Source organism: Scardinius erythrophthalmus (assembly GCF_964197995.2).
Source record: "Scardinius erythrophthalmus genome assembly, chromosome: 22".
Taxonomy (NCBI): Eukaryota; Metazoa; Chordata; class Actinopteri; order Cypriniformes; family Leuciscidae; genus Scardinius; species Scardinius erythrophthalmus.
This window is the reverse complement of record NC_138242.1, coordinates 25,986,185-26,001,690: the sequence shown is the minus strand read 5'-3', so window position 1 is coordinate 26,001,690 and position 15,506 is coordinate 25,986,185. Positions and strand designations below refer to the sequence as shown.

General features: G+C 42.8%; 1 protein-coding gene across 1 annotated transcript; it reads left to right on the top strand.

The window, feature by feature from the left end:
• Positions 1-3,532: 3,532 nt before the first annotated feature.
• Positions 3,533-14,350, top strand: LOC308682619 (asparagine synthetase [glutamine-hydrolyzing]-like; the record flags this gene model as incomplete). Its single annotated transcript, XM_081352452.1, has 11 exons — positions 3,533-3,781; positions 5,203-5,440; positions 9,844-10,029; positions 10,611-10,712; positions 10,808-10,935; positions 11,118-11,244; positions 13,027-13,133; positions 13,393-13,493; positions 13,578-13,659; positions 13,892-14,047; positions 14,128-14,350. The coding sequence occupies 11 exons, from the start codon at positions 3,533-3,535 to the stop codon at positions 14,335-14,337; spliced, it is 1,686 nt and encodes a 561-aa protein (XP_081208578.1). The 3' UTR covers positions 14,338-14,350.
• Between the last annotated feature and the right edge of the window lie 1,156 nt (positions 14,351-15,506).

Here is a 15,506-nt window from a genome sequence, read left to right as displayed (position 1 = left end):
AAGTCTTAATGCTGCTGGGAACCAAACTATTCAGTAATTACGTCATGACAATGTTGCAAAATCGACCAATCAGCAGCGCCTGGTTCTTGGGCGGCACTGACTTACTGAGGTCAAATATACCTATGCTGAAATGTAGCAGCAGGTGTTTTATTTTTTATCAGCAGGACTGCACTGAAGAAGAGCTGGTTCTTCTCACAGACTTCCGAGATACAACAAATCAACCATATTTACAGGTAGCTACACGTTTTATCTAACTGATTGATTTATTAAGAATTGATTACACTTAATATGCTAAAAATGTGATTATAACATGTTGCCATTCTCCAGCTTGGTACATTTTTGTAATGTTAAACCACAGCTTTTCCTGTCATACCTGTAAAAGATTTTTTTTTTTCTGCCACGGAATTATAAATTATATAGGCCTAAATAAATGAATGATAATTGAGAATAGCCTATACACAATTCACAATTCAGACGCATTGTTTCCACAACTGCGAGTTTTATCACAATTGCCAGATCTAAACTCAATTGCGAGAAATAATATCAGAATTGCAAGGCTGAGAAAACGATGCAATTGTCAGAAAAAAAGCCCGTACTGCGAGATTAAATCACGCAATTCCGACTTCTTTTCATACTTCCACCACCACGCTATGAGAGTTATTAGAAGGCAAATGAAGAGGTATTATTGTTATAGCCAGTATAAGTTGCAAACACTTCTTAACACTGTAATATCCTCCCGAGACCCAGTCATAGCATATTGTCTATAGTGGACATTATGTTTCAGTGAATTTCTCTGAAACCGTAGGCTATGTGTCACAGTTTCAAGTTTTTCAGAGATACCAAATGTTTAGAGGTTTCAACATGACAACTCTGTCTCCTTGGTCTTTAAATATGACTGGCACTGACTGAATGATCAAATTTTGCACAAATTTTAATCAATATCTTAGGAAATTGGTACGAAACAGGACATCTATTTCAAATGTCCATTGTGGATATCAGGACTTACAACATGTAAATCAGTCAAGTGAATAGGGAAAGATATTATATATCAATATTCTTATGACATATTATATTCTAATGAAAACGATTTACTACTCCCATTATTAAACTTCTTTTTTCGTTATTAACACATTAATATGCAAATTAGATACATTGCATAGAATGGGACTATCCATTTAAGGCCATTTTACACATATATTGCGCAAAGTAAAATATCAAATCATTCTGTTGTATCTTTCATAACAGTTAAGAATGATCTGTATACAATGTTTGGTTAAAGAAAATACTGAAACCTACTAATTGATTGGTGAATGAAAAAGAAAAATTCAATGGTTTTGCCTATAAATATCTTTTCATGTCTTTTTATTTTTTGAACAACTGAGTCCTGATGATCACTACAGTGGACATAGCGTAACAATAATATTATTTCCAAATGCTTTTTTCTCATTGGCTCTTGTGCTCCAAACAATGTTATGACAAGAAAAAAAAGAAGAAAAAAAATCACAAAACTTCTCAGGAGAATAAAGCTCTGGATAAAATTGCATGTGAGCCTCATATTCTCACTGTATCATACTATATGAGCCATAAAGCATGATGTATCAAATATAACAGAAAACGTAAAACTAAATACAAACTAAAAAAAAGATTGTAATTCCTTTCTTTTCTGTCATAACACTGTCAGAAACAGTAAATAGTGCAACCTCTTTTGTCCTTTGTGTTTCTGTTGAAACCACTGTATTACTGCTGTTCCATAAGTGCCACCTTCTGAATTTGCATTTTAATTCAGTCTGTCTTGTCAAGTCAAGTCATCTTCATTTATATAGTGCTTTTAACAATGTAGATTGTCTCAAAGCAGCTTTACAGAGATAAGCGTATAATTTAAGGTAACAGAGATTGTTTCGGCTTTACAGCAGAGTTAAGTTATTTCCATCTAAAGTTAGTTTTGATTGATTTGCTTCCGTCGCAACGATCAAGCAATGTAGCCGCTAAGACGACACCATTCCCTTTACACAGACTTTAAACGCGAACCTGTGAGAAACGCTGATGGCGTTCACATGCGCATTTAGAATTGGTTCTATAGTTATGTGCGTTTGAATATACGCAGGTTAGGAATTCCCTACAAGCCAAGCCTAAACAAAGTACTTGTTTTTCCTTATAAATTTTGATAAAGAATTTTATTTTATTTTGTTGCTTTGGGGTAGGAACACGAAACGAATTTTCCCGACAACGCCTTATCTGTATAGTGGTAGAGGGATCCTCCATAGGGAGAGACTAGTTGGCACTTCACCACTGCGTTGTCATCGGTCCAGGCGAAGGTCCTTCGTCAGATCTGGATACGGCCTGGATCCGGTAGGCTGCAGGAAAACCTTGGGATAAACACAGACACTAAAATTAGCGTAGATGCCATTCTTCTCATGATGTAACGAGTACATCAGGATTTTTGGGAAGTGTTCCAGGTTCCGGCTGACCTAATATATGCAGCCTAACATTAAATTATAGAAGTCTATAATGTATTATGTATTATGTGAAAGCTAGGTCAAAGAGATGTGTCTTTTGAACTGACAGAGTGTGTCTGCTTCCCGGACAATGGTAGGAAGACTGTTTCAGAGTTTTGGTGCTAAATAGGAAAAGGATCTACCGCCAGCAGTCGATTTTGATATTCTAGGTATTAGTAACTGGCCGGAATTTTGAGATCGCAATAGACGTGACGGACTATAATGCGTTAAGAGCTCGCTCAAGTACTGCGGAGCTAAACCATTTAGTGCTTTGTAAGTGATCAGCAATATTTTAAAATTTATGCGATGATTAATAGGGAGCCAATGCAGTTTTGACAGAACCGGGCTAATATGGTCATACTTCCTGGTTCTAGTAAGAACTCGAGCTGCTGCGTTTTGGACCAGCTGTAGTTTGTTTATTAAGCGTGCAGGGCAACCACCCAGTAGAGCATTACAATAATCTAGCCTTGAGGTCATGAACGCATGAACTAATTGTTCCACATTTGTCAATGAGAGCATATGGCGAAATTTAGATATATTTTTAAGATGGAAAAATGCAGTTTTACAGATACTAGACACGTGACTTTCAAATGAAAGATTGGTATCAAAGAGCACACCCAGGTTCCTAACCGACGACGAAGACTTAACAGAGCAGCCATCAAGTGTTAGACAGTATTCTAGGTTATTACGTGAGGAAGTTTTTTGTCCAATAATTAGAAACTCTGTTTTTTCAGAATTTAGAAGTAGGAAATTACGAGTCATCCAATTTTTTATATCCGCTATGCATTCCGTTAATTTTGTGAATTGATAAGTTTCGTTAGGTTTTGAAGAAATATAGAGCTGAGTCTTGTCTACTTTTTTGTTGGGGTTGTTTACATCAGAGTGTGAACATCTCTTTGACGAATTTTTGTGTACCGTTTCAATGGTAATTTTGTGTGTTTGTGTATTCAACAGTTTTGAATTCTTGTGTTAAAATGTTCAGATAGCATTACTAATTTGACTTCCTTCTAGTTTTAATGCAATTTTTTCCCATCAGAATGTGTGGTATATGGGCCTTGTTTGGTAGTGATGAGTGCCTCGCTGCTCAGTGCACCAATGCCATGAAGATCGCCCATCGTGGTCCAGATGCTTTCCGCTTTGAGAATGTCAATGGATTCACCAACTGCTGCTTTGGGTTTCACCACCTTGCTATTGTGGACCAGCTGTATGGCATGCAGCCTCTGCGTGTCAAGAAGTTTCCCTACCTCTGGTTGTGTTACAACGGTGAGATCTACAACCACATCAGGGTAAGTTGGCCTACTTCACTTTCACCTTATTTCACAAAAAAAAGCACAATTTCAAATTATATTATTATATATATTATATAATATATATTATGATTGTCATTAAAAACATTTCTTCCACTAACAAAAGTTATTTTTTACTTTGTACTGATTTTCTCTTTCTTCTTCCTCTTCCTCCTTCTCCCCCTCCTCCTTTTTCTGCCTTAAAAGTGTATGGGTTTCAGAGAAAATAAATCATAGAGACCCCCATAATTGGCAGGATGAACCCAAATTTGTGTAACGCTCAGGCACACAGACACACCTGTTCTACAGTAGGTGGTGCTATAAGGCAATTTGTGTTTTGAATCATAACTTTAGAACCTTAAGGACTAGAAACAAATTCTTTTTTTTCCTCCTTTCTTTTTCTTTTTTCATCGAAGCATTGCAAAGTTATAAGATGAAGTGCCTCTATTATTCTACGGACCCCTCATGGCCAGTCTGAGACACAGTCTTCTGTGTGTGTGCACGCACGTGCTTGTGTGTGTGCAATTGTGTTGTAAGATTTTCACAGTATGATAAGTTTCAGAGAGTTTCACAGTATACAGTGTTAAACAATATAATAATAATAATAATTATTATATATATATATATATATATATATATATATATATATATATTTTTTTTTTTTTTTTTTTTTTTACACTTATAAGCACATTTTTCAACTTGCTATGTTTCCAAATTTCCTACCATGGTTTCGTCTCAGTCGGACTGAGGGTTTCAAATTTATTCGCAAAAGCTGTTTTAACACTGAATTACAAGTGTTAAAAAAAACACAAAGCAAAACCCTTCATGTTTGGTATCGCTGGACTCGGCAAGGATTCAGGAATCCTAGGAGAGGATGCTCGTGAAAATAAGTCAACCACAACCAAAGTTATAAGCATGTAAATATCCGAAACTTCTCAGACTCCTTCAGGGCACCGTGCCGATGACTATAAATGATTATTATTATTAGAAGTACATACAAGGACAACAATGAAATATCTTCAAGGACAACAATGCATTTATTTCTTCGATATCTAAAGTGTTCCCATATTTTTTTTGGTGGGGGATAGAGATTAGCGATAACAGCCTCTGTCTCTATCATTTTCTCTACTATATATGTGTGGGTGGAGCAAGTCGAGAGTTATAGAGTGAGCAGTCAAGTGGAAAGAAGTTGCGTACACGCTGGTGGGACGCTCCATCTGGATTTGTTCTTTTTTTCAAATACCTTTGATGTGCAAGATTGCATGATTGTACACGTTCATAACACCATAGTATATCGGTACAACCCTAGTGCGCAACCGTGGCATCTGCCACATTTATTGTGCCAGTATGACTCTCCACATCATCTCTCCAATTCTTTCATGGATTAACAAGCATCTAATGATCTGTCTTTTTCCTTGTAGCTGAAGGAGCATTTTGAGTTTGATTATCTGACCAAAGTGGATGGAGAGATCCTTCTGCACCTGTACGATCGCTTTGGAATCGAGAAGATGCCAACTCTGCTTGATGGAGTGTTCGCATTCATCCTGTTGGACACTGCTAACAAAAAGGTTTTCTTAGGCAGGGACACGTACGGTGTGAGACCACTGTTCAGACTGCTTACCGACGATGGCTTTCTAGCAGTCTGTTCTGAGGCCAAAGGTATAATGAATAATGTAAAGCACCTTCTCTGGTAGGGCTGCACGAATAATTGAAACTAAATCAAATCCCACTAATGCTGAGTTCACACTGCACGATTTTATCCCAGATTTTCACTCACTGACATATTTTGCAAAATCGGCAACAAATAGCTGAAATCGGAGGCAAATTGTTACTTGTTCATGCGAGTGACAATCACGCAGTGTGCATTATCAGAGAGGTGATCTGAGAGAATCGCAGACGCATCACTGACGCCTGTGAGATATTTGGCATGCTAAATATTTGGACCTGTTTGCAATTCAAAATCCTGCTGTGTGAATGTGTTCTGACTGGAAATTACATTGGCAATGACCTACAGCCAATAGAAGAGCAGGATACTGGGCAGCGGGAAGTTTGAGGAGGAGTTATAGACCAGAACATCAGCAAGCAAAGGCTCCTCCGTCTATTTGATCCCAAGAAATGGAGGAAAGTTTTTTTTTTTAATTGCTTAAAATGAACGACTACAGGTCAATCAGAAAAACATTTAGTCGAGAGCAGCCCTAATGTTTGTGCTGCACGTTTCTGTCACGGCAGACTAAGAACAAAAGGTGTGAGGACTCAAAACGCTGGAGAAAAATAAGTATTTATTAACAAAAACACAAAACAAAACCCACGATGGGGAAAACAGAACTAAGAAGTACAACAATAATAACAGAACAAGAACACTTCTGGAAGATCACGGGAACAGGAAACAAAAGACAATGAACCGACACAGACTGCAAACAAGAGGGGATTTATAAAGGGAACTAATCAAGAGGGAACAGGTGGGAGAACTCAAACAATAATCAGATAACAAGTGGGAGGGATCAGACAATGACATGAGCACATGGCCCAAAATAACAAAACACCCATGTGCAGCACAAGACAGGACAGACATGTGACATTACCCCCTCCCTACGGAGCGGCTACCAGACGCTCCATCAGACCAGGGCGGGACGGGAGGGACAGACCGCGGGACAGACCAGGGCGGGACGGGAGGGAGAGACCAGGGCGGGACGGGAGGGAGAGACCAGGGCGGGACGGGAGGGAGAGACCAGGGCGGGACGGGAGGGACAGACCAGGGCGGGACGGGAGGGACAGACCAGGGCGGGACGGGAGGGACAGACCAGGGCGGGACGGGAGGGACAGACCAGGGAGGGACAGACCAGGGCGGGACGGGAGGGACAGACCAGGGCGGGACGGGAGGGACAGACCAGGGTGGAGACTTTCCCTCGGGCGGCCACGGCGGAGACGACCCCTCAGGCGGCCACGGCACTGGAACAGACACCGGCTCAGGAACTGGAACCGACACCAACGGCTCAGGAACTGGAACAGACCCCACCAGCTCGGGAACAGACACCACCGGCTCGGGAACAGACACCACCGGCTCAGGAACAGTCAACACCAGTTCAGGAACAGACACCACCGGCTCAGACACCACCGGCTCAGGAACAGACACCACCGGCTCAGACACCACCGGCTCAGACACCACCGGCTCAGACACCACCGGCTCAGACACCACCGGCTCAGACACCACCGGCTCAGACACCACCGGCTCAGACACCACCGGCTCAGACACCACCGGCTCAGACACCACCGGCTCAGGCACCACCGGCTCAGGCACCACCGGCTCAGGCACCACCGGCTCAGGAACAGACACCACCGGCTCAGGAACAGACACCACCGGCTCAGGAACAGACACCACCGGCTCAGGAACAGACACCACCGGCTCAGGAACAGACACCACCGGCTCAGGAACAGACACCACCGGCTCAGGAACAGACACCACCGGCACCGGCTCAGGCTCTGGAACAGACACCACCGGCACCGGCTCAGGCTCTGGAACAGACACCACCGGCACCGGCTCCGGCTCAGGAACAGACACGGGCTCCGGCTCAGGAACAGACACGGGCTCCGGCTCAGGAACAGACACGGGCTCCGGCTCAGGAACAGACACGGGCTCCGGCTCAGGAACAGACACGGGCTCCGGCTCAGGAACAGACACGGGCTCCGGCTCAGGAACAGACACGGGCTCCGGCTCAGGAACAGACACGGGCTCCGGCTCAGGAACAGACACGGGCTCCGGCTCAGGAACAGACACGGGCTCCGGCTCAGGAACAGACACGGGCTCCGGCTCAGGAACAGACACGGGCTCCGGCTCAGGAACAGACACGGGCTCCGGCTCAGGAACAGACACGGGCTCCGGCTCAGGAACAGACACTGGCACCACCGGCTCAGGCACTGGAACTGGCACCACCGGCTCAGGAACAGACACTGGCACCACCGGCTCAGGAACAGACACTGGCACCACCGGCTCAGGCACTGGAACTGGCACCACCGGCTCAGGAACAGACACTGGCACCACCGGCTCAGGCACTGGAACTGGCACCACCGGCTCAGGCACTGGAACTGGCACCAACGGCTCAGGCACTGGAACTGGCACCAACGGCTCAGGCACTGGAACTGGCACCACCGGAACTGGCACCACCGGCTCAGGCACTGGAACTGGCACCACCGGCTCAGGCACTGGAACTGGCACCAACGGCTCAGGCACTGGAACTGGCACCAACGGCTCAGGCACTGGAACTGGCACCACCGGAACTGGCACCACCGGCTCAGGCACTGGAACTGGCACCACCGGCTCAGGCTCAGGAACAGACACAGGCTCGACGGCGGCCATCTTGTCAGGGGACACAGGCTCGGCAGGCGTGACGTGAACAGGCTCGGCGGCGGCCATCTTGTCCGAAGACACAGGCTCGGCAGGCGTGACGTGAACAGGCTCGGCGGTGGCCATCTTGTCCAAAGACACAGGCTCGGCAGGCGTGACGTGAACAGGCTCAGCGGCGGCCATCTTGTCCGAAGACACAGGCTCGGCAAACATGGCGTGAACACTCTCGGCGGCGGGCCATCTTGTCCGAAGACCCAGGCTTGGCAGGCGTGACGTGAACAGTCTCTGGATCAGAAGAAGTGATGGATCGCTGGGGTGGCGCAGGCAGTGCGAGTCGCTCGGGCGGGGCCGGCAGAGCAGGAAACCTGGTTGGCGCGGGCAGAGCAAGACGCCTGGGCAGTGCGTCAGGGGCGGTAGTAACCTCCGGGATGGTCTTCGTGTTATGAGCCATCGGACTCAGGACCACCGGAACTGGGACCACCGGAACTGGGACCACTGGAACTGGGACCACCGGAACTGGGTCCACCGGAATAGCCACGGAGGGGTTCTTCCTTCTCTTCCTCCGTTTCGGAACCACTGGAACTGGGACCACCGGAACTGGGTCCACCGGAACTGGGATCACCGGAACAGCAACAGAGACCATTCCCCTGGCAATCCTCTCCTGATGGCGAATGAAACCCTCCACCATCGCCTCAAAACTGACGTGATCAAAAGCTCTACAGATCAGCCAGTCCATCGGTTCATCCAGCGCATAATTAAAGAGATCCCTGCAAGCCTCCTCGCCCAGGTTCAGCCCTTCATCAGCGCGACGGAACCTCTGCCCGAACTCCCTCACCTCCATCCCCTGCTGACGGAGGGAGACTAACTCCTGAAACTGGAGAATCCGCTCCCATTGCGGACAGGAGACTGGTTGCGCCTCTCTTCTCCGCTGAGTCCTCCTAGTGGGTCGGTTCATTCTGTCACGGCAGACTAAGAACAAAAGGTGTGAGGACTCAAACGCTGGAGAAAAATAAGTATTTATTAACAAAAACACAAAACAAAACCCACGATGGGGAAAACAGAACTAAGAAGTACAACAATAATAACAGAACAAGAACACTTCTGGAAGATCACGGGAACAGGAAACAAAAGACAATGAACCGACACAGACTGCAAACAAGAGGGGATTTATAAAGGGAACTAATCAAGAGGGAACAGGTGGGAGAACTCAAACAATAATCAGATAACAAGTGGGAGGGATCAGACAATGACATGAGCACATGGCCCAAAATAACAAAACACCCATGTGCAGCACAAGACAGGACAGACATGTGACAGTTTCACTGTTCTTTTACGTACCTCAAGCTCATCATCTGGTGTTTTCAGTGTCTCAGAGTGGCTTGGTTCACAGTAAATGCTGCTCCACTCAAACTCATCTTTACATCTGCTCTGAGTTTGGGTTGCATTTAGGAACGCAACATGTGGCAACCATCTTCCCAAACTTGTGATGAGAAGTGCTTCTAATCCAAAAGAGAAGGCTCCCTGAGGTTTTCTGCCAAAATAAAATATTCATGGTTTACTTATTATTATCATTATTATTATTATTTTATTTTATTTATTTATTCACATTTTCATTTAAAATCGTGCAGCCCTATCTCCTGATGCAATACCTTGAGCACACCTTCATTCCAGAATTTAATTTTAACAACATCACATTTTCACTGTGATTTAATCCAAACAGGTTTGACAGAGATCACACACTCCATGTCCACCCCTGCAGAGATCACCCCCTTCCCCCCAGGACACTTTGAGGAGTTTGACTTGAAGCCCAATGGAAAAGTCAAGTCTGTTCAGATGGAGCGCTTCCACTGCTGCACAGATGAACCTAAACATGCCTCCTATAACAACCTTCAGGGCCTTGGCACAGGTAGATGTCATATAGTGACGTAAAAGTAGTCCAGATTACTTGTGCATTTCTATTTCACATATTCTGAAGCCATTTGATAGCTTTGTGTGACACTGAAACTGAGTTTTTGTGTGACCCTCTTTCCAAGTATCATAAAAAATCATCCCAATCGCCTCTTGTTCTGTATACTCGTCCTTTGCCATGTTTTTGTTCGTTTCTTTTATTTTCTTCTGCAATTCAAAACTCCCTAACCTGTCTCTCCATTCAAATCCTTCCTTCTCGCTTTCCCAGAGAGCTGCTGTAATTTGCTGATGGAAATGACTGTAATGAGCCATATGTTGCCTAAAAGCACATGTTGTCTACTGTCAGGAGCAATTTGAATGATTTTGATGGTGCTAACAGTTGAAGAGTTACGGTAACGTGAATACAGCTTGGTTTGTGACGGCGCCAACACAACCAGTTTAATAGAGTTAAATATCTATGGAACAGATGAATGTAAGAGTTACTTCTAGAACCTCCCAGTAATATACATCTGCTTACACCACCATTTACTGTACCATCAATCAAAACTATAGAGAAATGATTCTCTCCCTTGTCATCAGGCTTTGAATTGGAGACGGTCAAGAGAAACATTAGGATCCTGTTTGAAAATGCTGTAAAGAAACGCTTGATGGCTCACAGAAGAATCGGCTGCCTCCTCTCAGGTGCCTGTGCTGCTCTTTCTGTTATTTGCTTTAAGTGGGTTTGTTACTCTGACTTTTTTATTACATTCACCCTATCCATGATGGTTTATTTCCAGGTGGTCTCGATTCCAGTCTGGTAGCCGCAACACTCGTGAAACTGGCCAAAGAAGAAGAGCTTCAGTATCCCATTCAGACGTTTGCCATTGGTGCAGATGACAGCCCAGATCTTCTTGCTGCCCGCAAGGTAAATGAGACTGTACATTCAGCATATCATATGCACTTTATGCTTCTATAGCCTGAACATGTGTTGCACTCTCTATGGAAAGTTTAAATATCCAGTTTAAATATCAGTTGAATCACATGCCATATGTGGTTTTGAGTATTTAGTAGCAGATCATGTTGGTTTTAACTGGTGTTGTGTGGCAGGTGGCAGCCTACATTGGCAGCGAACACCATGAGGTGAACTTCACGCCTGAGGAGGGTATCCGCGCGGTGGACGAAGTCATCTTTCACTTGGAGAGTTTTGACATCACCACTGTGCGTGCCTCTGTTGGTGAGTACAGGAGCTCACACTAATTATAGGAGTAGTAGGAACTAGGGCTACTCGCGAATAATGATTTGTATGATATATATTATATATATATATATATATATATATATATATATATATATATAAATGTTTATATTTGGACTATTGTAGCCCAGTATCTGTGTGACTCATCATAGACATAAACGGAGAGAAGTCGCTCTGACTATGTTCTTCCACAAGATGCAGTTTTGTTTATTATCCGCTAGAATGCCAGAAGTTACATGAATTAAACTGTAATGATGATTTATATGGTATAAATCAATAATGATCCTTTAATTGCCTATATATAATAGTGTAATCAATAATTGTGCACACACACTCGTGCTTGCCGTAGCACAACGATTAAGAATGAGTTATAAAAAACAGCAAGGAGACTGTCTGAACATTTTAATAATTTATTGAAACAATTGTGTTTTTGGATGCAGAGATTTAAGTCAACGATGCTGACTCTTCTCAGTAGGCTAGTGGTTGTCTATATGCATTTTTCATATAGATTACATAATCTGCGAATATTTTCTTTCCATTTGAAATGGTTCATTTAAAAGTAGACATTTCAAGATTTCTGTAGATGCATTTCTCATGTCTGTAAGGTAAGTATACACTGAGTTTCGGTTTATTTCGACATGCTGAGACTGAGATGGCAGAAAGAAAATCCTGTTTGTTTTCATTATTTTACAAAAGTTTGACGTTTTATTGTTATTTTCGAGTGCACACAATTACAATTTCAAATGATGTATTACCAGAGCCCATCTACGGAGAGCCTGGCCACTCCCTATTAAGTCCTATTGTACCGAATTTTGGTTGTAGTTCCACCAGAGTTCCACTGGGGGCAATCGCCCATGAGTGCAAAATGAATGGGAGTCTATGGAGCTAGACGGCTAAGTTTTCTCTTTCACCCGATTGCTGTTGAGAAATCTCAGATTTGATTGTAGGTTTTGCAAGTTCAACATGGGTTATAGGTCGAAAGTTGAATGAACGAGTACTCATGTCCTTTCGATTTCTTACAGGTTGAGTTGTTGTTGCCCATAACACGCTAGCATTCTGCTAATGGACTGATTACGACCAGAGATACCGCTTGATGGCATTGTGTGTGTGTGTGTGTGTGTATTTTCGGTGTGGTCTTTTAAAACAACAAAACAAAAACTCTTCTAGCACGTGTATTTGCCTGTGTCAGCTGTGTTGTCGATGCCTCGAGAGAAAAGAAAGTGCAGAGCGACGAAAGCACCAAAGTGACTGAAGGATTGCCGTAAAGTAGTATCTCTGGTCGTACGATGTGTGTGACGTCATTGACATTTTAAAAGATTTTTTAAAGCAAATAAGTGACTCTAAAAAATCTAACACCCAGCAATGTGTAATGTCTTTGCATCTCCTTTTGAATACAACATTCAAATTACTAGACAAAAAATTATATCCTGAGAAAAGTGGATTTTGAGGGGTATAGCGCCATAGACCTCCATTCATTCTGCACTCGTCCTGTGAGCGCCCTCATATGGAACCAGAGTGGAACTGCAACCAGTTCAGAAGCCGGAAGTTTACTGAGAGTGGAAGTTCTCCTCTTATTAGACATTCTCTGGTATTACTCTTTTGAATAATGTATTATCTGTATGACCAAAAATATATTTATATTTTTTGCATCATTTGCTTCAGCAATATGAATTTCCTAGCTCAGCTTATAGCCACTAGGTGGCAACAGTGCTTTTCAGAAAAAGATTTGTATTCAGTGATGTTTTTGTTTTTTCTATGCAGGGATGTATCTGATATCAAAGTACATCCATGAGAAGACAGACAGCGTTGTGATTTTCTCAGGTGAAGGTTCTGATGAGCTGACACAAGGATACATCTACTTTCATAAGGTACATGTCATTTATGATCATAAGGTACGTGTCAACTCCAAATATATATATATAAAAAAACGCTGCACTTAAAAATGCTCAAATAAAACGGGTTCTGAGATGTAGGGTGTAGTAACATTTTTGTAGTTTTATAATGTAATTCAATGACATTCAGACATGTTAAGAGGGACTTCACTATGGTCACTATGTGAGACATTGTCATGCATTGTTAGCTGTATCTTCAGACTTGGATTCTGCTGAATTTGTGATTTTGAATTAGGCGCCGACCCCTAAAGCGGGCGCTGAGGAGAGTGTACGTCTGCTGAAAGAGCTTTATCTGTTTGATGTGCTGAGAGCGGACAGAACCACGGCTGCACACGGGTAAGACAAAATACCCCTTCCTTCTCTTCCCTTCCCACTGTAACTTGATTTCCACTGTTTGTGACGTCAAACCTTTTCCACTAGACTGGAGCTGAGAGTGCCTTTCCTAGACCACAGATTCACCGCATACTACCTCTCTCTGCCTGCAGAGATGAGAGCACCGAAGGTGAGTCCTGACGCCTCACAATTCAGTGATTTATCCTTCCTCATGTCAGTCTAAAATGTGTCTGTTCCCACATCAGTTACGGTGCCTAGTCTGAAGTGTAATATAAAAACCAAAACCCCAAATATGAGCAATAATGATAGTGATGCTTAATTTATTGGTATTGCTTTTGCTTTTCAAATATCATATTAGTGTTTTTTGTAATCCGACTGAATAACTTGTTTGATTGGAGCAGAATGGTGTGGAGAAGCATCTCCTGAGGGAATCGTTTAAAGGGATGAATCTTATCCCAGATGAGATTCTCTGGAGAAGGAAAGAGGCCTTCAGTGATGGTATGACATCCTTGAAGAAATCCTGGTATGCAAGCCTGCAGGAGCACATCGAGTCTGAGGTACTACACATGCACACACAGACTATGATGTCATGGACAGTACACGGTGTGTATCCTTTAATCTATCTTTTCTCCTTCAGGTGAACGACTCTCAGTTGGAGAAGGCTGATAAGCTGTTCCCTTTCAACCCCCCCAAAACCAAAGAAGGCTTCTACATAAGGCAGGTCTTTGAGAAGAAGTACCCCGGCCGCAGCGACTGGACGCCACATTACTGGATGCCCCGCTGGATCAAGGCCACCGACCCCTCAGCCAGAACCCTGTCCATCTACAAGCCTGATAAAGACCAGTAATCGCATCATTCTTCAGACCTCTAAAGATTACATTCTTTACAGCACACACATCTGCCTATGGAGCTGGTTCAGAATGCATGATGCTACCTTCCTCTGTTAAATGAGCGAGTTGAGTTTTTTTTAAATGAGTTTTTTTAGGTGGTTTGATTAGTCTTTTCTAAAGAGAACTGAATGTTTAATACTGCAGGCCAGTTCTTTACAGAAGTATCTTTTAAAAATGAAGCACTGTCCACTGCCTTGCTTAAGTTCAGTGCATTTTTATAAAATATACTGGGTGCCATTCTCATCCATTTTATTTCTTCTCTTCAGATTCCTTCATTAAGCTTTATTTTATTAAACAGAATCTAAAAAGATTTTGGAACCGAATTGGTTAAAGAATATATACAGAAACCTATAAATATTTTTGTTGCTGCTTTAAAACTCTTTAGAACTTAACATTAGCCAACATTGTCAACAAAAGAGTTTTATACAAAGATTCAGAAAGCTTGAAGGGTAATCCTTTAGATTTTAAGATCAGGGGTGCATTTCCCAAAGCCAACTATGGTCACAATTTCTGTTGCTACCAATAGAGCTCAATGGAAATTGCAAAAAAATTTGACTAACGTTAATTTTTGGAAATGCACCCCTGGGCTGGAAAAGTTGTTGGTTTGATTCTTACAGACCATGAACTACTTCCATTTTGCACTTGTGCTAAGCACTTATGTTCCTTCAGTGGGACTGTCCCTTTGAGTGTTTTTGTATGTGTAGAATTAGTTATTTGACAGATTAGCAATTGATTGGCTAGTTCAACTGCTTTTAACCAGTGAAATTAAAGGGATGGTCCACTAAAAAAAATAAATGTTGGTAACCAAACTGTTTTGGTGACCAGTGACTTCCACTGATTGGACAAAAACAGACTTTTTTCAAATTATTTTTTGTGTTCCACAGAAGAAAGTTCTGAAAGCACCCTCACATGAGGGCGAGTAAATGTCAATTTTCATTTTTGGGTAAAATATCCCTTTAAAATGTATTTCTAAAACAGTTTGTACATTTCTCAAAGTGAAATGCCTCACACTGGTTAAAGTAAGATTAACCATTTAGCCTTATGGGGAGTTGATATTTTAAATGTTTTTATTTGGTGCACCAACACTATAATCTTGCAAAATTAATAATAATAATTTTGGATTTCA